Source organism: Xiphias gladius, chromosome 24 (genome assembly GCF_016859285.1).
Source record: "Xiphias gladius isolate SHS-SW01 ecotype Sanya breed wild chromosome 24, ASM1685928v1, whole genome shotgun sequence".
Classification (NCBI taxonomy): Eukaryota; Metazoa; Chordata; class Actinopteri; order Istiophoriformes; family Xiphiidae; genus Xiphias; species Xiphias gladius.
This window is the reverse complement of record NC_053423.1, coordinates 10,006,661-10,029,673: the sequence shown is the minus strand read 5'-3', so window position 1 is coordinate 10,029,673 and position 23,013 is coordinate 10,006,661. Positions and strand designations below refer to the sequence as shown.

General features: G+C 44.4%; 2 protein-coding genes and 1 long non-coding RNA gene across 6 annotated transcripts; 1 reads left to right on the top strand and 2 right to left on the bottom strand.

The window, feature by feature from the left end:
- Nucleotides 1-675: 675 nt before the first annotated feature.
- Nucleotides 676-20,222, bottom strand: hoxa3a (homeobox A3a). 4 transcript variants are annotated; one of them, XM_040121210.1, is made up of 4 exons: nucleotides 20,132-20,222; nucleotides 9,927-9,987; nucleotides 5,426-6,005; nucleotides 676-2,673 (listed from the first exon to the last, which is right to left on the bottom strand). In XM_040121210.1, the coding sequence occupies exons 3-4, from the start codon at nucleotides 5,886-5,888 to the stop codon at nucleotides 1,874-1,876; spliced, it is 1,263 nt and encodes a 420-aa protein (XP_039977144.1). In that variant the 5' UTR covers nucleotides 5,889-6,005; nucleotides 9,927-9,987; nucleotides 20,132-20,222; the 3' UTR covers nucleotides 676-1,873. The 4 variants fall into 4 exon arrangements, with proteins under 4 accessions (XP_039977144.1, XP_039977145.1, XP_039977141.1 ...); XM_040121211.1 differs by lacking the exon at nucleotides 20,132-20,222 and adding an exon at nucleotides 14,641-16,256; XM_040121207.1 differs by lacking the exon at nucleotides 20,132-20,222 and adding an exon at nucleotides 11,348-11,612.
- On the top strand, nucleotides 12,388-13,618 carry LOC120786097. The gene is made up of 3 exons (XR_005706658.1): nucleotides 12,388-12,807; nucleotides 13,021-13,204; nucleotides 13,356-13,618. It is a non-coding gene; the product is annotated as an uncharacterized LOC120786097 (long non-coding RNA).
- On the bottom strand, nucleotides 17,175-19,080 carry LOC120786096 (homeobox protein Hox-A4). Its single transcript, XM_040121212.1, has 2 exons — nucleotides 18,162-19,080; nucleotides 17,175-17,616 (listed from the first exon to the last, which is right to left on the bottom strand). The coding sequence occupies exons 1-2, from the start codon at nucleotides 18,577-18,579 to the stop codon at nucleotides 17,288-17,290; spliced, it is 747 nt and encodes a 248-aa protein (XP_039977146.1). The 5' UTR covers nucleotides 18,580-19,080; the 3' UTR covers nucleotides 17,175-17,287.
- Nucleotides 20,223-23,013: the final 2,791 nt, after the last annotated feature.

Genomic DNA, 23,013 nt, shown 5'->3' with positions numbered 1-23,013 from the left:
GTGTGTCTGAATTATATTTTTGAAAATTCATAAATACTACGGAACTACTGCAAATAATAAAAAGAAATACAGATTTTGAAAAAAAAAAAAGTATGATAAAACCTATACAACCCTTTCATTTTGGCAAATACACAGAGAAATGCATCGTCGTTTTTTTCAGCTTCCCACTGATAATTTCCTTTGCTGGAACCATCCTCACAACCGAGGTACTTCGTGTTGAACTGGCTTTAAGATGGCATCTGCAAATCTGAAGAATAATGAGACAAATAAGCCCCGTTATGATTCCTGTTAAGCCTGTATCCTCTCTGACCGTGTTTGACTGACCGAACATATCGGGGAATTATTTTTCAAACGATTTCTCATTTAGCTTATTGTCTTCTTGCAGAATCTCCAGAAAGGCCCCGGTGACATTTTTATTATTATGGATGTGCCCACGCAGATGAGGAGGGGAAGAAGCCACCGGAGAGTTTTCTTCACGTCGAATCAGAAGTGCGAGCAAAATATTGAAGTAGCTTTTATTCAGTATTTGATTTAATCTGCGGCCATTTCTTTTTATGTTATTAAATATTAATTATGGCCAATGATTCCACATTATGTTGTATGTAGAAACAGTAAACAGATTTACCAATTATCATCCATGGTTCATTATTATTTTATTTTGCTTCTAATAAACTGCCAATTGTCTAAAAATGCATTTTTGCTTTTATTACCTCGACAATTTTATGCCACGAAATTTATAATGATAATAAAATGTAATAATGGCAAAACTAGAAGTAAATATTTGTTTTTTATTTAAGAAATGGCTATTTATTTAATTTTGTGATCATGTGAAATTCCTCTGATGTGCCTAGATTAAAACTGAAGGATATGCTACAATTATATTTCAATTCTTTTATTTATTTCTTCGAACTGGAGCAGCATGGAATGTATGACATCGAAAAAAAAAATGATGATGTCTGTTTCATTTTTCTTCAATAAAGAAACTGCTAACGTGTGTCCTTCTTTCCACCCTTATTGCATGACTGATTGATTTTACATTCGCTGAGAAAATAAAACACCTCCTCGAAGAAGAAGAAAAAAATGGAAACTTAGGCTATAATAGCAACACGGTGTGCTGCTGCTGCTGCTGCTGCTGCTGCTGCTGCTGCTGCTGCTGCTGCTGCTGCTGCTGCTGCTGCTGCTACTGGGGAGCTTCTGCAGACTACACGTATGGGCTGGAAAAGGGCTGAGACTCTTATATCCGCCAACCTTCACCCCACACAATGATCGCAGGGCGGTCAGGTAATACTAAAGGACTCTTTTATCTTTACACCGAACAAAATAAATAACATTAGAAAGTCCAATAGAACAAAACACAAGCAAGGGAGGTTGCGTGTGAGCCTATGACCCTTGTTTTTTGAAAATGTATTTCCCTCGTAATCCAAGCTCGTGGCTCTCGAGGGATCTTTTCACAAGTGCAACAAACTGCAAAACACAATTCTTCAACTGCGGATAAATAAAAGACGGACAAATTCACATTAAAATGAATAACATACGTTCATAATACCCTGTTTGAGTTTCAATTAAAAAAAAAAAGATTAAAAAAAAACAAAACAACCAAAAGATTAAATAGGCCTATGCATATACTGTGCCCCCCTCCCTCCCGCTCTAGACGTCCTACAGCCCAGATAAAGGTCTTCGTGAGACAATGACACAAGCAAATAGAGAAAAATTCAAGCAAGTCGTGATTATTTATCCTACGCTACTTCACACATCAAACTATAGAAAACATAAACAAAAGCAGAGAGAAGCCGTGAGGAGGCGCAGAAACAAAGCGGTAATGTGTCTGGAGGTGGGTAAGACAATGGGCGGAGTGATCCGGGCAGCGCCACCGCTACAGATGCGTCAGTTTGGGCGCTTCCTGGATTCTTCCCTGAGAGTAGTGCGGCGTTAGGTCTGTGTACGTCGGTGTGGGATCACACACTCCGTGATGCTGACTGTTGCCCATTGTGATTGCTCCATTGTAGTCCATGTTTGCGGACGGCGGGTGCGGGAGGTGGGTCAGACCGAACACGGAGGCCCCAGAATTGGGCAGTGAGTCGATGTAGCCTCCGCCGACATAAACGGGGCTGCCCTGCATGTGTGTCCCGTAGTTGCCATTGCCTTGCAGAGGATGCGCGTCATAATCGGGCGTGGCCGAGTCGGTCCCGGGATACCTCTTCTGGGAGGGCGGGCAGTTGTTGAGGGAGCTGTTCAGAGCGGGGGGATATGACGTGGCCATACCGTATGCATTTTGATGAGGTTTATTGTAAGACGTGGGCGACTGGGACTCATAAGGTACACTGTTTACGAGAGAATGCATAGAGTTGAGGTATCCTCCGCCTCCCCCACCGCCGCCACCACCGGAGGCCGGGCCCACGGGACTCCGCGGGGACTGTCCGCCAGGGGAAGGCATCATTCCGACGCCTTTCTGATCCTTCTTGTACTTCATCCTGCGGTTCTGGAACCAGATTTTGATCTGTCTCTCGGTGAGGTTGAGCAGGTTAGCCATCTCCACCCTCCGGGGTCTGCAGAGGTACCGGTTAAAGTGGAACTCCTTCTCCAGCTCCACTAGCTGGGCGCTGGTGTAAGCTGTCCGGGCCCTCTTTGATGCTGCTGACCCCGGAGGACTCTTGTCTCCGGGGCAACTCTCCACTGTCAGGGAGGAGGAGAAGAGGACGTCAATCAGTAATCCATTAAAGGCACATAAAGAGAGATAGAGAGAGGTACAGAGGCAGAGACAGGAAAGTGAGAGTGAAAGCAAAACCGTGTGACAACACGCACATAGCTGATAACAACCTCTCCGCAACGAGGAGGGGGTGGGGAACAGTTTACTTGATAAATATGCCTTGCTCCACTACTTAAAGAGGTTTTTTTCATGACTCTCTCTCTCCTTCCCCTCCTCCTCTTTTCCTAGCGTGCGCGCGCGTGTGTGCGTGTGCATGCGCGCGCGCAGGGATGTGTTGCAAACATCTCAGCGTTTCTGATAAATCTGCTCCCTACTGCAAAGCTCGGGGGCTGTCATCAGGGCTCCACGAGACAATTGGCAATCAATGTATGGACACCGCGCACTGTCTGTGCGCCACACTAACCACAAAGCAAACCGGGTAACCTCAAGATTTCCTACTAAAACATTTTGTCCCTCATCTTGCCCCGTAGTCACACGGTGGTGCGCGGGTAATGCAAACACGAGCGTTATGTATTCCTCGGGGTGCATAAGGCAGCCCCCCTTGCCCTCGCTGATAAGGCTCCCTTTCCAGGAGGCTAAAGCTTGGCTTTATAGCAAGGTGCTGGTCTACTTACCGTTGTGGCAGGCGGCCAACACTCAATACATTTCACTACCTGTCGCCCCAACCTGGAGCAAAAGGAATGCAGCATGACATGTCCTGACCCATTAGGTTAATGCAGAGATGAAAGAGTTAGCACGTGGCATAGGAGGAACACCCACGTATGTAGGGCAATCACTTTTGATAACGATAATTATTGCGATATTATTAATGGGTTAATTTTGAGGGCTAGGTGGCTTGATTTGTAAAAGAGACTGATTGGGGAAACGCGTGTACAGCGCAGGATTATTGGTATGTGCGTGGAAGGCTTTTCATAAATGATAGCACCTCAACGTGTTTTTAAAACTAATGAAAACCCTTTCCCAGGAATAAATCACACTGACACTGCTGTGCATTCCCAAGCCTTTTTATAGAAAATGACCAATGGCTAACAAAACGAGAGAGCCATGAGAAGCGAGCCTCTCTGAATCTTTGTGTTGGCTCTTTGTAAATAAACACCCCCAAACACAAACCCCCCATCCTGACCTACCAGGTTTTCACCTAATCAAAATAACAGAATCCTGCCTGCGTGCGTAAAACGTGCGTGAAGTGCCTTCCTTAAATGGTAGCACTTCTACGGGTTGTTAAAAACGATCTAAAACGCCTTCCCAAACATAAATCACGACGAATGGCTCCACATTGCTTCACATTTGTAGATCTAAATGTAGGCGACTACCTTTAACGTAATTAGAATCATACTCAATACATTTACAAAATATAAACCTAAAAAGAAAATGAACAACTCTGTTTTTTTTAGGTTAGCTCTGTATGAGTAAATACCCCACAGACCACGTTGACCCACCAAGTTTTCCTCCAATTAAACAACAGGATGTGACTATCGAACGTGTGTAATAGGGTTTCCGTAGATGTTGCGACCTCAACGTCAAAAACCTTCCATAAACACAGTTTCAACTGTAGGAAAGTACCTAAAGCTTAATGGACGAATTAGAAAATATACCCACTGAAATTACAAAAAAAAAAAAAGGTCATTTGAAGATGAGCATCTCTTAAACTTTAAGTTGTCTCTGTGTAAATAAAGACCCCCAAAGCACAAACCCCCCCACCCTCATCCACCAAGTTTTCCTCTCTTCCAGACAGGAGGATCTGGCTTTCATGCGTGTGGGAAACGTGCATAAAGGGCCTCCCATAAATTTTAGCACTTTTACGAGCTGTTAAAAAAAATAAATAAATAGAAAAAGGAAAACGCGTTGACAAACATAAATCACAGTGATGCCTCACGACCTGTACCCTAATTGAAATATTACCCACAACATGTAGGAAACAAGAAGGCCATGGGAAATGAGCATCTCTAATTCTTTATCTTGGTTCTATGTAAATAGAAAATAGAACACACCAACACTCCACGACCACCCTGCCCCCACACTCCGACCCCCCCTTAATAAAAACAGCCGGACAAACTGAACAACTGTTGTGCGTGTTTCTTTGTTGTCTCTCTGGGAACATTATGTGATCAGTGGAGATGCGTGTTTACAGTAGGGGTAGGTCAGCTGCAGGGCACAGGGACAACAAATGGTGGGACTCGACTTCCAGAGTTGAGTCACGTGGTTCTTCTACAGTCTACAACCTTACGCTATATTTATAGTAGACAATGTTTGGGGTATCATTCTGGGGGACTGTCGATGAGATTTGACAAAACCATTCCCTTCGCATACAGAATGTGCCTACAAGAAAAGCAACACTTGTCCATATGCTCGGGGGATGTGTGATGAAGGTGTTGATTACACTCTCTGGAGCTTTTGGTTTTTTTTTTTTTATCTGAGTACCTTGAGGTACGCACAGAGGGAACAAAGGGTATAAAAACAATGCAACACAATACCACAAAGCACTGATTTAAAATTACAACACCTCAAATTAACACCCCTCTGACTCTGGTAAAGAAAAATAAGCTACTCCATAGCCCCTTTTGCGCTTTGCCCGCCCCTCCCTGCTAACCCCTTACTCTCCCACCCACCCTAAACCTCTATGTATTGTGTCCTCCCTCAACAAAACTTATGTAACTTTGTGGTCAGAGGCTATCAAGTTGTGTGTGTCTTCAGCGGCAGTGTTTATGGTGGAAGTACCTGAGCTGGAGCTACTGGTGGGCTTCTGCTTGGTGTTCTGACGGGATTCCTTCATCCAGGGGAAGATCTGTTTGCTGCGAGCAGCAGAGGTCGGGGAGCCGCTCTTGGCATTGGGCTGGTTGGACCCGTTGCTTGTGTTTTGGCTGATAGCACCGGGGGATTGTGACGGAGGGGGTGGGCCTGACACTGGCACCTGCGGTTGATTGCTTTCGGAATGAACCTTGGACTGCGCCGCCTGAATGGCTGTGGTCCTGTCGCAGCTCTCCGCCATCTCCCCCGGCTTCTGCAGAGCCACGGAGCCGTCAGGAGACTGCAGGGAGCAGGCAGGTCGATGGTACTCACTTTCCACATGAGAGGCCCGGGGATATTGGACCTGATTGGCATCATAACCGAAGCCATTTGCGCTTTGATATGGGTAGCCACTGTAAATTGCAGAGCTGTCGTAGTAGGTTGCCTTTTGCATCTCGCCGTTTCCCAATATTTATTTCAGAAACTGACAGGGTCTTGACACCCTTGTAGAATAACATTGGCACCCCGTGGTCACGTGACGCCTCTCCGCCAATGGCCTCCTCGGGTGAACCTAGGGTTACAAGAAGCACTGTGAGGAGAAGAAATGGTGGCGATCCATCTTACTTTTCAATACAGGCCTGACATTGGAGACTATGGAGGCAAGATAGGGCCAACAGTTCTGTAGACTATTACCGTTTACCTTATGGCTGACACAGGGCACAAAGGCACGCACTAACCTTGTATTACCATCTGTGCCAAACAACATCAAAACATTTCAGCATTTATTCAGGCCAGATCGGTTTTAGGGACCTAACAAGACACGGCCTGACATTTTAAACCTCTGAGCCTATTAACAATGAAAGTGAAATTAGAGTTGCAGTAGAACTTATGGAGCAAACGCCGTAGGTGAAAGGAGGCTGAAGGAAAAGCTTATTAGCGGGCTACCACACAGGAAAATAATATTTCTGTTACATTGTTATTCTACCAACGGGGCTGTCAACAGTGTATCTCATTTCCTTCTAGCAGGTGAAAACATTCCCAGTGGCCCACAAACGTTTAACCCCATTCTTGTTTTATCATTATTAGTTACAAAAATATCCTCCTTCAGTAACAGAGACCCGGCGCAAAGCCTAAACAATCGCATTCACCTCTTTTTCTTCCTATTTCCCCCCACTTTCTTTCTTTACGTGCCGCGAGATAAATGGGAGGGCTACGGGGAAACCTGAAAAACCGGGCGGGCATCCGTGCATCTCCGTGACCACGACGTGAACTTCTCCTCGCAGGCCTATAATAATGGCTGCTGTCGGTGCTGTCTGCGCGGCGGCCCGTCGCAGTGATATGTAGGGGGTCATCGGGCTGGTACGGCTCGCGCGGAATGAGCGACCCGGTGAGCAGCCAAGCCCGGTACTCGGGCGGACATAGACCCGGGGATGGCCTACCGCAGAGCGTGCTGCTAAAGCATCGTAATTCACGCAGGTAACCGTGAGGATCTGCCCCTAAAAGATTATTGGGGGAAACCTAAACCATCGTAGACACAGATCCACAGGTCGATTTGGGGAAAGATTTTATAATATGACGTTACTAATGAAATAGTGGAATATTTAATGTGGGATCCCTGTGTTTTAAGCAAAGCCTTTTAAAAAATAGCAAAGTACAATGCACATTATTATCATGATTACTATTAATATAATAATAATAATAATGATAATAGTAATAATAATATACTTTAAAATAAAATTCATTCATTTTCAATGCAAATCAAAATTAAATCCGTCCTATTCATTTGCTTTCTGGTTCTAAAAACATGAAGTTCTTTTGTTTGCACTATCTATTGCCCGTCGCCCCAATCAAGGGAGCAGATAATCTGGGGAAATAAATATTTTAAAAAGAAAAACAAGAAAGTTGCATCAGTTTAGAATTGAATAAACTCCAAACTGGTGCAACTTAAGTGATTGCTTCACGTTTTGACTGCCGAAACGAATAGGCCCTGGTGTTGTGTTGTAAAAACCTGAGCCCAACAGTAACAATGTTTGGCTGTAGGCTGCAATACAAATATTACTCGTATATCTCACAGTCCGTAAGTATAGGAAAGTGGAAGAGCAGTCATTTGACCAGAGTGCATTTTCATAAAATTAGCACAAAGACGTGGAATCAAAGTGTCGAACGACACTTGAGTTTGTGCAGCGTTGCAAAACAAGAAGCAAATCAGTATAAAATGAGCCCTCAGCTTGCCCTCCACGCAGCATGACCACAGACTGAAAGAAGGTGTCTTCACTGTATCTGCTCATGTTGACCTGGAAAAGATACCAGAAATCGTTGTGGTGAATATATCTCCAGGCGAGCCATTGCGACAGTCATAAATGGCAGAGAAAGATAGACAAAAGACAGACTTGATCTCCCTGCACAGCCCTCTGCTCCGCGTTAGAGAAATCTGGCTGCCTGACTGTGTGTGTGAACTCTTCCTGAACCGAGATCTAAGTCATACGGTGATAAATCACCGCGCGACACACAAACTCCGCCATTTACAACCGAGGGGAGCCTATTTCTGGCCTGCTTACCTTATCCTCTGACGACGAATGCAGAGCACCGAGCAATGTTTTCTCATTCAGCGACGAAATCGATCAAAGCAGTAATCCAGGGAAAAGTTTAAAGGCAGGGCTGGCTGGGTGAAGCAGCAGCAGCAGCAGCAGCAGCAGCAGCAGCAGACTGCGCCCTGCCATACACCAGGCATTAGCAGCCACAACAAAAAAAAAAGGAAGAGCAGAGAGAAACCCCTTTCCTTTTTTCCTTCTCTTTTTTTTTTTTCTCTCCTACTCGACGTGGATGGGTACACCGAGGTTACGAAAGCAGGCGCGAGCCGTCGGGTCAGCGTGATAAGAGTTATCTGGCACCACGAGTGAATGTATCGTCATGCTACAGAGCAATGGCCAGGGCTTCATACCAATATTAAACTCGGCCCGGGCTATGCTGGACTATGTGATCCTCCACCAGTACCATGCAGACACCAGTGAACTGCCCCGAACCAGAGCGTCACCATAGACAAGAAAAATTATGCAAATGAAGTAGCGCCTTGGAAAGCCAGTTCAAATCAAGTGGCTGCCTCTCCTCCTCCCCCAACCGAATGAGGTAGAGTGTCTAGAAAAAAAAAAAATAATACATCGTTACAAATAGCGTGGAAGTCCATCCCTGAAGTGGTTTAAATCTTTTTGTTATTATTTACTCCACGTCCTGCAGTGGAATTATGAGCCCGGTGGATGAGATGTTGGAGAGAAGGGAGAATACAAAGGAATAATTTAGGCGCTGACCATGCTGCATTTCCATGGGACATAAAGGGCTTCTATCCACAGCTTAATCATTAACCCGCATTTTTGGCATATAATTCTCAATCTCTCGGCACAAGGACGCGCAGTTCGTTTTCATTTCCAAGCCAGGTATTCCACTGCCTGCATGGCTTCTTTTATGAAGAATACAACTTGATTTTATTCATGTATTTTCTTTTTAATTTATTTATTTATTTTTAAGATCTGAAAGCACAACAACCTCAGATCAAAGCCGTGTTGGAAGTATATGGTGGGAAAAACCCCACCAGGAGTAGGGTGTGAAATATGGGAAGAAGTTTCATCACCAAAAAGGCAAAGCGGAGGACATGCATCGAGGAGCAGAGCAGAAGAGAGCCGGCAGCAGGGGGAATCCCTCTGCAGGGTACTGCTGTCTTTTGCAGCCAAAGAGAAAGTATGAAAAAAAAAATAAATAGATTTATGTCCTCTCGGCTTCCTCGGGCTGTAAACACGTCCAGAGCTGCAGCTTCTCTGCCGGTTCCAGGCTCTGGCCCAAAATCCAATGACACAGTTAAAAAAGGTAGCGCGCACGGACGGCGTGGGAGGGTGAGTGGGACAAAAATTCACGCGTGAGGATTTTTTTTTTTTTTTAGCCAACTCGGCTTTTTCTTTTCCAAACCCGAGTAGTCACATTGTATAATTATTTACTTCTTTGTGTGTTGCTAAAACGCTGATTCGTCTCTCTCCTTTAATGTGGCCCTGAGCAGAGGGTTAAATGTCAGCGAGCTTGTGGCGGCGCTGCCGTGCGGGATAAAACTGACGTGGGAGTGAAAATAATCTTAAACGTTGATGAAAGACCAAAAAAAAAAAAAAAAAAAACATTTTTAAAACCTAAGTGCAGTAAGCTATGGCGGCTACAAGCAGATGGCTTTCACAGGGAGCAGTTTTTGAGAGGAGTAAGGCACCGCTCCAAGAGCTGCGATTCCCCTCGTCACTTTTATAGTGACAAATTACACCACAAAGACAAGTGGAAGAGATGGAGTTATTGCTCACGGGTTGGTCATATTGCAGCTACGAGGAAATGTCCAAGCCACGGGCTGCCTCTCTGTCCCTGCGAGTGCTGCGGTGGGCGTGCTTGGTACTTATTAGAAATTGGATAAGGATATCACAATCAAGCATTCATAACACAAATCAATAAAGATATATGGACTTACCGGAGGCAGTTCAAGGTGTCCCGGAGACCTTGCGATGGCCTGAATTTACTTGGCTGGATTTCTGCAATGAGGAGCGGAAGAGAGATTTTCAAATACTCTGACGATGGTACAACATTTTCACGCGTTCTGTGAATTCTGATAGTGTGAATTTTATTTTCAAGTAGGAGCTCCCTACATCGTCAGAAATGTGATTATAAATAATAAAGCGATTGCTCTTATGCGTAATTGCTCGGGCCCTGGGTTTAAAATGGCGCAGAAAGAAACGTCTGGAAAATAGGCAAATCCAAGTCAGGTCAAAATCGATGCAAGGATTTAAAACAATTGTTCGTGTAGAAATTTAGATTTAGAAACAGGCTGCAAGTCCACGTATTAAAATGGGGATATCTTTACAGCTTCAAGGAGGCGTAGAATCTAGATTCCGTTTAAGATTTTGCCACAAAACATCACCCAAATTCAGTTAATCCGTAGAAAACTCAAGCCTGTCACAAAATAATAATAAATCAAATGCATGAATTAAGGCCATAGTTCTCAGATTATTCTGGGGCAAAAACAACACCACGGCCTAATATTACTGCCTATCCGGCACTAAAACTATAAAAATCAGCCTATGCAAATAACGCTTTTGTTGTCTCCCCGCTGGCCGGTGAGCGTTTTCTCCGCAAACGGATCGAACAGTCATTAGCTCCCGAGCACCATCTTCCCCGAGTCCCCGTGCCCATAAATCACGCAGAAGCGCCGTGACCTCAGCGCGGCCGACGCGGTCCTGGATGGCACTCTGTCTTCCATTATATCCTCGTTTCCCCGGCGGAGCGACGCAACCCCACCGCTCTCCCCTGCTTTTTATGGAGCTCATCCCGATGTACCCGTCTGAGCACAAAAAGCCCACGTAAAGACACAAGATGAGTATTTTATAGGGCAGGTTGCACCTTGGAGCGGCTGTGTGGGTTTGTGTTTTTTTTTTTTTTTTTTTAGGAAGCTGATATTTAAATGGCTGCTTTATTTACAAATGGTAATACAGGCCTCTTTGTCCAAATGGCTGGTCGTGATATTAAATATGTGAATAGAGGATAAATATGAAACTACCAATAAATGAAATAAAATGAACTAACAACTGATTCATTATAATGTTTAGCGTAGAAGCGTTAAAATGGAACCATGCCGCCGTCTTATTGGCCCCGACAAATCCTGAAATTGGTAACCGATATATGATGTGTGTGGATTCTGTAGGCCTATTTGTGTTTCGCTTGATTAACTGTTACGAAGCTGGGCTGATAACAGAAAGGTGAATATCGATAGCTTCTTGCAACCTGTCTGTTTTCTAGCCCTGCGAAGAAAAAAAAAAAACCCCGGACCCTTTTTTTACTGACCTCTGCCTCGCGCAGCAATAACTCACGACAGTAATGAACAATCGGCGGAAATACCTCAAAATAAAATCCATCCTCCCAAAGCTCGGACTCTGACTCTGTCCGCGTGGAAAAACATATCCGTCCGTGACAGCAGTATAATACATCCACACACCCGGGATCCTCTCTTTTTCAGTCTGCCTCTCTTTTCTTTTTTCTCCCCTCGATAAACAAACTACACAGCCCGAACTCCCCTCACGGAAAGTGGGGGTAACCCGCATGTAATCAGCATCATATGGCCAGACCGGGGCTCCGGTTTTCTTCCCCGTGCCATTACATCGCGCAGTATTATGCGCCCCGCTCACGTGACGCAACGTCAACTTAAATCCCTTTTATTTGAGCCCGTGAATCATTAATGGAGGCAGTCATTGCCCCCGAGGAGAAATGGATCAGTTTGGAGGGAGAAGAAAAAAAAGAAAAAGAGGAGTATGTGACACTGCGATGTATCTGGCAGAGGAGCGAGTCTCTCGCAGGGAAGCAGCTTTTCCACGTGTCGCCCATTCAGAGGGAAAGACTGTTCTGTCACTTTTAAAGTGCCATATATTTGGTGCCTGTTAGCGGCTGAAAGGGCTAATCCTGCTGCGTTATGCCGAGTTTCAAGTGCAGCCACGGGCTATGACTGGTGGGTTTTGCACTGCAGCGTGACAATTCGCACTATGTGAGAACGAGAGAGCTTTTCCTATAAAATACCATTTAAGGGCGGCATAATGATCACTCATCACACCAATAAGCCTCTTCTCCTTTCTCTCCACAGCACACCCGGGGTTGGAGAGTGCATCGCGGAGAGCTCAACTCAATATCGCCCCCCCCGTCCTCGTTGCCAGACGTCGGCTGTAGTACCACTTAGTCAGCCCCCCTGGTTCTCCATCAGCAAAAGCCTGCATTGCTGCCGGCTAAACCGAAACAAAACGTCACACGTTTACCTGTCCTACATGAGGAGGGTGTGTGTCCAGGTGGTCGTGAGGGGTGCGTGTCAGTCAGCGGGGAGCGGAAAAGTGGAGGCGAGGTAACCAAAGAGTGGCTGCTCGACCCCGCTGATCAGTACACGGACCCCCATCCGACCTACATGCGCTTACGCGTTTCCTATGACAAACTGAGTGATGGTAGAAATTACAGGTTTGTGCAAAGGAAGAGTTTTGGAGCGTTTTGGGAGGGGAGGGGCCGGAATGGATGGCAAAAGTGCCGACTGAGCCACAATCCTGCTGTGGTTTACCACCAAAATATAAACCTATCCCCAGCTAAAGAGTGTGCCACTCGTGCGCCATGGAAGACGTTTGGCTTCAGCGACTCCAGATATTGCCAAAAGTCTTAGCCCGGAAGAGCCGCTCTTTTCTCGGGGCCGTTTTGGCGCTCGTTTTCCATCAACACCGAGCTGCGGGCGTGGAAAAATCCCCCACAACTATTAATCACTCGGGGCGGACATGGACAGCATCCCACTCCCACACCAGCCTTTGTCTTCTCAAACTACAACTTGAGCGGTAAACTTTTAAAGACAGGAACAGAAGCAGACAAGCTCTTATTAATCCACCTTCAACACTTCTAAAACCGAAGAGGAGGAATATTAATGTTGAGGGTTAAAACTGAACGTCTAGGCGCATGGTTGTGAAAAGAGGGCTGTTTCTCCTCTGTCGAGCAGAATCGTTCTTGAGTCTTGTAATATGTTATTTTGTTCTCTCTTTGTTCTTCTACAGATGAGAAGCTGTCACTCGGATTATAAGGCTCGACGTGACCGTGCGCTGGAGGCAAATCCACCCTCGCCTTTCGCCACCGCACCTGAACTTTTCCCTGACCCGGGCAGAGGCATGTCGAGTCGAATGGGAAGTCATTTTAGGGTACAAAAACAAGGAGAAGATGTAAACCAAAGGCCCTCAGCTGGTAGCCGACTTTTTTTTCTTTTTCTCACACTTTTTTACTGCTGTTTTTGCAGACTTGCCCTTTGCACAAAAGTAGAACTTGATTGATTATGTTTTAAATCTCATCTGTTTTAGCATAAAACTAATCTTCCAGAGTTATTTACACAAATCAGGGCTCCTTATCATTGTCAGCGAAGAGACCCCTGGATGTTGGCCAGACGGCGGTCCATATCTTCCCCACAATGTTGACACTCGGAGCTCCTAACAGCCAGGGCTTGGGTTACCGAGAGACTCAGCCGAAGACAGCTCTTTCTGCGAGGTTTACGCCGGCCAACATCAAGGCTAATGCGAAATTCAACGCCTTAAGCTGACTGGGGCAATCCCTCATGGACGCAGAGCAGCACTGGGGCGGACTAGAACCGCGGATTTGTGCTTATGTAGGTGGTTGTAATAAAACAATTTGAATTTTAATGTTGAACTTACTGGCTCTTTGTGACTGAAAACGTTCCCAGATCATATAGAATTGGCTTCTGTGAAATAGCTGTCAGTTAGCCTAATTTTGGAGGTAAGTGCAAAATAGGGCATCATTATTATTATTATTATTATTATTATTATTATTATTATTATTATTCTTTGAATAATATCAAAAACAACAATAATACACATTTTCACGTAGCCTAAGGACTTTGTTAAAGTTTAACCTCTGTCTAAATTGACCATTGTGTTGCCTCTCAGTGAAAGGCTCCTTTATTCTGAGCTGTCCTGGCAACTTTTAGAAGCAAAAGATAAGCCCTTTGCACTGTTGCTGTTGTTTAAATACATTTTCTGCCCTTTATAAATATATTAAGTGGTAAATCACGTTGCCATTCTTGGAAATTCTTGGAGACAGCTATTTAGCGTTTTGAAGCAAACCTTGCCAACATCAACGCGGGCGGTTTCTTTTTATCACTATTCAGTCATTTTTAAGTGACTGCATTATTTCACATCCAGCTACGGCCACACTACATTTTAACACTGCAGCCACATCTGTAGTATCCTTCATTCTAAACACATTTGCACGCTCATTTTGTCTCCTAACATGTTTAACGGCAAAGTGCAGGTTGACTTTTGTCATCTTAATTGTTGTCTTCGTTCAAAGATTTAAGAACTTATGATAAATTACTGTCATGCACAAGTTTTTTTTTTAGCACAAAATACATCCACTTATTGTGTAATAAAAATGTCAGTTAAAATGTTTGGCAATAACACAGAGGAATTTGATTATCTGAGTTTAATAATAAGCTCAATATAATTCCAGCAACCTAAGAAACACGAATAAACGGATCATATTACGATACATACTACAATTTCCATTAATATGTGCCGCGAGATTATGAAAGAACTCCACTTTTGGGACATTTTATAAAAAATTTTAAGGCCCCCACAAAACTAAAGGAAAAATCAGCCAAATCTACTCACAAGTCATGACGGTCTGTGTCCAGCAGACAAGAGTTTTGTCAGGGGAGAAGAGATCTGACTTGCACCCTGCAGAGAATCACTTCAAATGAAAATAAGGCAGATTTTCAGATCTATTTCTGACCCCGGGGCATTCATTATTCAACGAGTCACGTGAACCGGCGAATTAAAATTTCAGTACATTGGAAGTGACCTCTATTCGCGAGGCAAATGACTTGAAATTTGTAATTTAACAAGTAGACTTCTTGGAGTCTGCGCAAAATCGGTGCCAATCAGCCTCAACGCCATCTTCCGCACAGCTTCCATGTTTGCAGCAAGCGCTGCACAGAGCTGGGGAGCTTGTGCAGAGGCACGATTTCACATTTCTGCAGCAAATTCTGTCACTTTCATTTTCTGTAGGCACACATATGCAGTTAATACATGGATGACATGCGAAACAAAACAAAAAAAATACCACAAAGCTACGAGATGTGGCACATGTCACTTTGTGGATTTTAGGCTACTTTGGGAATTCTGGTGAACGTCCCTTTGATCTAAGTAATAATTTGAAGCATTGCAAGCCCGTTCTTTGTGCAATTACTGGCGTATATGTTGAGAATAAACCGCCAGTGCCAAAAGATATCGAAAACCCCACTAAGTTACATGCACAACAACAGCATGTTTGTGCTCAGATCTCCCCTCTCCACACGGCCTGACAGGGGTGTTTCTGTGATGAATTGCAGGAGAGCTGTCTCTAAGAATAATTTTGGGAAAATTCATGGCTCGGATTCACACTCAAAACGCCGTTTTTGTTTCCGTGTTGTCTCTGGGCGAATCTTAAATGAGAAGAAAAAGCTCGCGGAGGTCTCCACGCTGATGTATGATCTGAACATTGTGTGTGTCGAGAGGTCAGGGGTCAGAAGAAGTGCTCTGAGCCGGTGATTGGTCAGAGCCGGCCGTGTCCCCTGGCTGAACTCTCTATTGTTTGGATGTAGCAGGTAGTGACCAACACTCACACTCTGGTGCACTGAGGCTGGCTGAGATCTCCTTATAATGGCAAGTAAGAACAATATGCGTGGCCGGATACATTTAACAATTTGGGTTTGGTCTAATTCCCGTGTCAGTAGCAAAGCCTGTAACACTTAGAGACAACAGTACATAACTGCCTCGAATATTTCTACCATTTCTAATTTAAGTCCATGAAAATACGCATGGCATTCATTACACATTTTACGGATTAGAATTTAAGCCAGTTGAGCGTTGGAATACAAAATGGAATCCGGCACATGAACAGTTTTTATACAGTGTATTGTACATGGAGATACACGTCTTAGGGGACTTAATTCTGAAAAGATGGCACATATTCATACCCTAAAAATGTTTAAAGTTTTTCCCCTCACTATAAATCTTACTTAAAGAGCGCCTGCGCAACTTTGCGCCCTTGTTAACGAGTCAATGCCCTCTGCAGTTCCCATAAAATATTGCAAACTGTCTTTTATTCTGCTCAAATAAAGTCAAAAATATCTATTAACCATTTTTTAAAAGTGTAGCGCAGTAAATTATCCAACGCTCAGATACGCAATCGGTTTTACGCACGAATCCCCAAACACTGGGCAACTGATTCACATGCTTCAAATCAAAGTTCTAAAAAAAATAAATAAATTCCAAGTCCACGCACTGAAATGAAACTAAACAGCACGAAAATACAATGTTTGAGTTAGGAATTGAAATTCCCACAAATAGGAATTCATTAAAAAAAGGAGGCACCTACATGTCACGGTGATACGCGCGGCTTTAGCAAAGCGTGTGGCGCTCAAAAGTCAAGTCTGTATTTGCAGTGACAAAACATCAAAAGCCATGTCAGCCTCGTAAGTGAAGTACATATTTATTTCACAGGGACAATTTGATCCTACACTAGCCTACATCACAGCGGTCATTACTGAGACAACACATACAAATATTCACAGTTTAGAACACAGCACAACATGGGACGCACTAGCACAAATAAAACTCGACCTTACAAACAGCAACAAAGATAATTCTACGTGACGAAATGCTTTCCTTATTGTGCCTTCATTATGATTTGTCTATGTACATTAAATGTGAAAGTCGCCTGGACTACATTCAACAGTAAACCAACCCACTCAAACACACAAACTACACTGTTACTCTGACTGATGCCATACCTCTAAAACAGCCGTCTGGTTTTCTAAACAGGCATCTATAGAGTCTCGCTAAATATCTTTCAAGTATATTAGAACTTTCCATGAGCAATAATACAAAACAGAAAAACAACGATCAAACAGAACATAGAAAAATGAATTCAAACTTACTTTGACCTCACTCAATTTTTAACTGTAATGGTACATTTTGATCCAAGTCCTACGTTTGAGTGTGCGTAATCCTTCTTTCATAATAATAAACAAATATATAAACACTTCAGTTGCCACCGTGGCAATTAAAGGTGAATTTCAAGCTTATATGAAGGGGGCGAGGACGACCGGAGAGGGGAAGGGTACAAAGGACGTGACAGGGGCCCAATGGCAGAGGCAAGGTGAAAGAGATAACACCATGTGTGTAAAATACTGAGAATCGGTCCAACAAATTCCACTTGTGTTATTTGCCATCTCAGTCTGAATTGGGTTTTTATGGGGTCGGGTTCGTTCATGCACTATAGACCTGCGGTGCACGGCGTGGGGACAAGCTGCTGGCCTGTTTTGATCTGCTGCTGCTGGGCCCCCGAGGCTGAGGACGAGGCCGAGCTCGAGGAGCGGATCTTGGTGTTGGGAAGCTTGTGCTCCTTCTTCCACTTCATCCTCCGGTTCTGAAACCAAATCTTGACCTGGCGCTCGGACAGGCACATGGTGTGCGCAATCTCCACCCGCCTGCGCCGGGTCAGGTATCGGTTGAAGTGGAACTCCTTCTCCAGCTCCAGAGCCTGCTGGCGGGTGTAGGCAGTGCGGGACCTCTTGGGCACTCCTCCATTGTAACTGGCATTGACTGGAGGGGGGGAAAAAAAAAAAAAAAAAAGCCATACACAGGCATGCAAGCAGGTGTTACATGCAGACTGATAGCGTTTATTCCAAACCAATATAGTCCCTCCACTGGACGCATTACAAGGTTGAAAAACTGTAAAAACATTTCGGGATTTGGTGGGGAATTGCAGCCGCTCTGTTTGTTTTATTGTCTGTATTGATTCGGTCTACGGACATGACCTTAATGTGGAGATGCCGAGTGTACAAGCACTCGCGTCCAGGGACAGATCAAGCTTAGAAATGATTAACAAAACAGCGGGGTTGGATATTACAGTTTGGCTCGGCTCCAGTGGTGGAGGTAGTTTGGGCTAAAAAGCAACAAAGGCACATGGCCCCGACAGACGAACATAGGCAATAAAATTTACGAGGGTCCTTAATTACCGACCCTGCTGCTCGATAGTCGTAAATTGCTGTTGTAAGGGCTGATACTAGTACTGCCTCAATAGGCTTGCGTGTGTTCCAGTGGTTGTGTCTCGGTGGTTCTGCTATTTAACCGTGACGATAACTCACCGGAGCTAACGTGGACCTTTTTCATCCAAGGATAGACCACCGGCTCCTTGCCCTTCGCTACGCCGGGATATACCTCACTGGCAAGGCTGCAGTCTTTGCTGGCATTTGCCCCTGCGCCACCGTCTGGGGCCGCGGTGAGGCGCGGACCGTGGCTCTGTGGAACCGGCTGCGGCTGTGCGTGATGCCCGTCGCCGAAATCATCGAGTCCGGCGGCGGGGACGTTACCGTAATCGTAGCCCGATTCTGTGTAGTTGGACCTCGGATAGGATGGCTCTTCATGATGGGGGAAGCCCGTATCTTTTGGCCGCTCGTAGTAATCACCGTGGTTGGGGATGTATCCGCTCTGCTGATATTCGTCGCATGGAGGAAAGGAAGGCTCGATATAGTTGGAGTTTATCAAGTAGGAACTCATGGTCATTAATTTGTGAAGTGCAACAATACTAATTTTTATCGCGCTGTCGTTTTTCTGATCTCCACAAAACCCTCCTACTCCCTGTCAAATGTACAAAGTTGCCTGGTCACGTGTGAAGCGCCACCAATCACCGCGTGTCCTGTGGGCATCATGTAAACAGGAACCAATGGAAAGCATGGCACTGGTACCACCAACACTGGTCGGACTGGCTTACGTTGGTGTTTTCCTTATTAAATCACAGTATATAAAGCAAACCCAATCAACTAACTTGTTTACTGCATGAGGCCAAACTTATGTGGGTGAGGCTTTCCTGCATGTGAAAAAAGAGAAAAACACACTTCCTCCGAAGTAGAAAGTGAATACGAAAATCCAGCCCCGAGAAAAACGCAGCTTGTTCACAAACAAAAGACTATTTCTGACAGTCGGGGGCATAAATGTGTTTTTTTTTTTTAGTTTAATTTGTGTTGTGTGTGATAGAAGGGCGAAGAAGCAAACAAAAAAGGGGTTAATACGACAGCACAAGGTGTGAGGTTGTACATAGACCCATTCCAATGATCGAAAAAAGAAAACAATGCAAGTGCACGGGCTTCCGGACCAAGCACGGACGAGCCGCTGCTCTGCGGACGTCCAGGGCTGCATATAAAGCATATGACCTGTGTGTCAATAAAAGCAGGTTGCGACACACACATAAACAGAAACATAGCCATCTCCTCCCATCTGCACGACTGCGCTCGTGAACTAGGCCCTATTTTTGTTTCACTTCATGGTTATAAATGCCAGAACGTCTGTTTCTGCAATGTGCCGGGACACACCAACCATTTCAAGCTATTTTTTCCTTTTTTGTGGCCTCTGTTTATCCTCTAATATCACATTAAACTTGTCTGACACTGATCGCACGGTCATCACGGTATTAGCCGCTCTCCCGCGTTAACTGCCATTGAAAAGCTCCCTGGACAAACACACGTATCTTTCATTAAAGCCAGATGCCAAAACAAACCGTGAGACTTTAAACCAGAGCAGATCATTTACAGTAAGAGATGTCAGCCACAATTACTCTGCACAGCACAGATGACCTCATATCTAACACAATGTTCCAAAATCTGAATACATTTGGAAATATACGAAAACCTTTTCCACGAGCATTTCTATCCAACATTTCAATACAAATCTGCAACATGTTGGTGGAGAGAGTCTCTCCCGCGCTTCCTGCAACACCACTGTAGTGTAAAAAGCAAAGGCTAGGCAGAAACATTGTCGTGGGCTTGTCATAACAGTGGATATGGGTTTTGGAGATAAGGGGCACAAACACTTTGATGTAAAAATAATAAGAATAATGACTCTAATAACTGCAATTGCTTTAGGGAAAAAAAAATAGCTATATAAAATCCGGATCACCCCTTGTCACATTCACACACACACACACACACACACACACGCACACACTATATATATATTTTATATATATCTATAAATCTAGATATATATAAAATTAAAAAAGAAAGCGCATTTTTGAAAGTACATATTTGTAGGGCGGAAAATAAATAGAGAAGTCTCTGACCGTGCTCCTCGCCATCAGCCATCACGTCCAGGTCCTGTTGCCTCGCCATGTCCGAGGTGGCACACTGTATCTGTGTCCCTCGAAGATGCAGCCGCTCTTCCCAAAGCTGGTCCACACTGTCCACGTCAACAAGGCCTCTGCGTGGAGAAACAAGAGGCCAAACTTCGGAAATATTGAAAGCTTTCTTTTCTCTCCCTTTTTTTTTTCTTTTTTTTTTTTCCCCTCCACCTCTATTCCATTCGCTCCCCCAAACAGAGATAACTTCTGCCTGACCCCAAAGTGACACCGTTTCCATTTTGTTTCTGATTAATCTTGCCCATTGACAGTCTTTGTTAAACAACAAGGCGTGCCCCTTTTTCCAAAGAGGCGACATTTTCATATCTGTTAGACGCGGTGACCTGGGATTCACCCCGGACTTGGACTTCAGTCTTGCAGGGTCTGCTGGGGAGCACTTAGCGCGGGGTCAGCACCCAGGAAGGTCCCCAGAGCATTTTAAAAAACGTGCAAAAAGACGCACAACTTTCTAGAAAATCTCACCTGGAACTATGAGTGAAAATGCACAAAAGGGTGGTCTTCCCAGCTGCAGAGGTATATATTTCATACTAAGTACATTTCATTTTTCTTTCACAATGCCGAGCTACGTCTCTGAAATTCTGTTTTGTTTGGGGTTTTTTTTTGTTGTTTATTTGGGTTTTGTTTTTTTCTTCTTCTGGACATGCTGATGCAGGCGACCTAAAACAGGTGAATTCTTCTTTTTTGCTCAGCAACCGCAGGGAGGCCTCCGTTTTTGCTCATGGTTCTTCTCAGGTTAGCAGCACAGCGTTGCTGTGAGGCAGAGCTGCAGCTGTCTTCTGTATCTTACAGGCCATCTCGCACCTAACTCATTGTAAATGGCAGCTGATGTACTTTCTACCATATATCCACTGTATCCGCATGACCAAGAGACCACCTGAGAGGCAATATGTCAACATAATGTCAGCGGTAAGACGACTTCACATGTTATCTATATTTACAGCCTGCTGCCATTTTTATTATATATAGTTCCTGTATAAATATGGGCCAGGTCACCTCGGCTATTATCCACTTACTGTAAGTTGTCCTTGCGTGAAAAACGGGTCTGTTTTTACGAGCCAGTCTACTTGTTGCTCGTGTTTTTCTTTAATGCTCGGCCGTGAATAACTTGATTAAAACATATTATCACGAGGACACAAGACTACGATTCAGAAATGCAAAGGAGGCATTTTAGATAACGAGCCCAATACCTAAGTTATCTAACACAGGCCTGCGAGGTGCTGCTGCATTGTTTGAATGCAATAAAGCATTTGGAAATCTCTCCAACACTGCGGTTTACACCCAAATATAATGGGATAATCATCATCCAGCTGACCGTTGGACGAAAAGGCAGCATCTGGAAACCATGCTTAACGAGTTTGCTCTATCTCAGTCAATTTTCCACAAAATTTAAATACCCATTTTCCTCTTGATGTGGAGAAAAACCGTTACAGGCTCCTGTTGGAGATTTCATTCCTGGACAAAATAAGCTAACAGCCAGACCCCGGTGTTCCCTTTCAGAGCATATACTGTGAAGTGAAGGTCTATTTAACCAATATACATCATGCTGACAGTTTACTGTAAATTTAGATTATCAGAGAAGTGCTGTGACGATGGTGACAGATTGCAGATGGCTCTCGCAAGGTCTCTTGTCTATACGGAGCCCTGCATGACGGGCGGAATAAAAAATGATCCCCACAGCCAAGATGTGCCAAGGATTTTGGGCAAGAAAACACATTTTAATGCCTCCGCTGGAATGTTTTGGATCTAGGTAAACACCGGTAATAAAATATTTTTCCCTTTTACAGTGTGTCGAGTGTGAGTGTCAATTGCACCACTCGGTTATTGCTGCAGGGCTGTCACAGAGAGAAGTGGACCAGCCAAGAGTGGTCACCAGCGTTGTGCTTTGATTAGACTTACAATACACTGATCTTCAAGGCTGCCAGAACAGTGAAGAGGTGAACGAAAGAAGCTACGTATGGTGCAGGGACTTATGGACAACTTCGTTATCCCCCTAAGGGGAGAGGCTGCTGCGACTGAAAGCGCTGAGCCCGAATCTGGGATTTTCAGACAATAGGTAGACAACTGGGGCTCCCAAAGCCTAAAAAACTGTGCGTCTGACTGCCGCGGGACCTGCCTTTAGACGACCAGGGACACATTTTGAAAGTTAATTTAGTTTTAAGAGGAGATATGCAACCGGATCGCCGTGAATATTTGCATTAAAAGAACTTAGAACATCTGAAATATTGGTCAATGGTTGGGGGGTGGGGGGTGGGGGGTGGGGGTGGGGGGTCAAAACCTGTATATAGATAGCATGCCGCTTCTCATCTTCCTTAGAGCTTTTATTTTTAATTCAATAAACAAACATGTGACTGAGCCAGTGTGTGATTTATGGTCCTTCAATTTTTGAACATCGATTGGTTATTTTAACACTTGTGTCGTCTTTGCAGAGCGCGGAAAAAATTCTACCACAAGGACGCCGCGCTGTGTGTGTTGAATTTCTACAGGAAAACAGCCTCGATTTTGATGGTTCGGGAAATAAAGTGTTTCTCTTCTAACAACTTTATGTTAACATGACAATAAAAAAAAAAAGTTTTCTGAGATCGAAAGTGGCCGTAAATTCTGAATGTATTGGTCCTTTTCATCGGAGGGGTTGTAGTTGGCAAGTTTTATTATTCGGGTTGTAAGTAAAACATATTTCACTGAATTTCTTAAACAAGAACTTGTTAGGATCTTTTCTGCCGTGTCGTCGTTTGTCGTTTTATAAGGTTGGCGATTTGGGGGAAGACAGTCTTTCTTTATCTTTTTTAAGCGAAATGCCGACAAACTTC

Coding starts and splice junctions, on each gene's coding strand:
- LOC120786096 (XM_040121212.1), bottom strand. CDS start 18,579: ATGACCATGAGTTCCTACTTGATAAACTCCAACTATATCGAGCCTTCC. Junction 17,617..18,161: donor AAAGGTCCACGTTAGCTCCG/GTGAGTTATCGT, acceptor CCCCCCCTCCAG/TCAATGCCAGTTACAATGGA.
- hoxa3a (XM_040121210.1), bottom strand. CDS start 5,888: ATGCAAAAGGCAACCTACTACGACAGCTCTGCAATTTACAGTGGCTAC. Junction 2,674..5,425: donor CACCAGTAGCTCCAGCTCAG/GTACTTCCACCA, acceptor CCTCCCTGACAG/TGGAGAGTTGCCCCGGAGAC.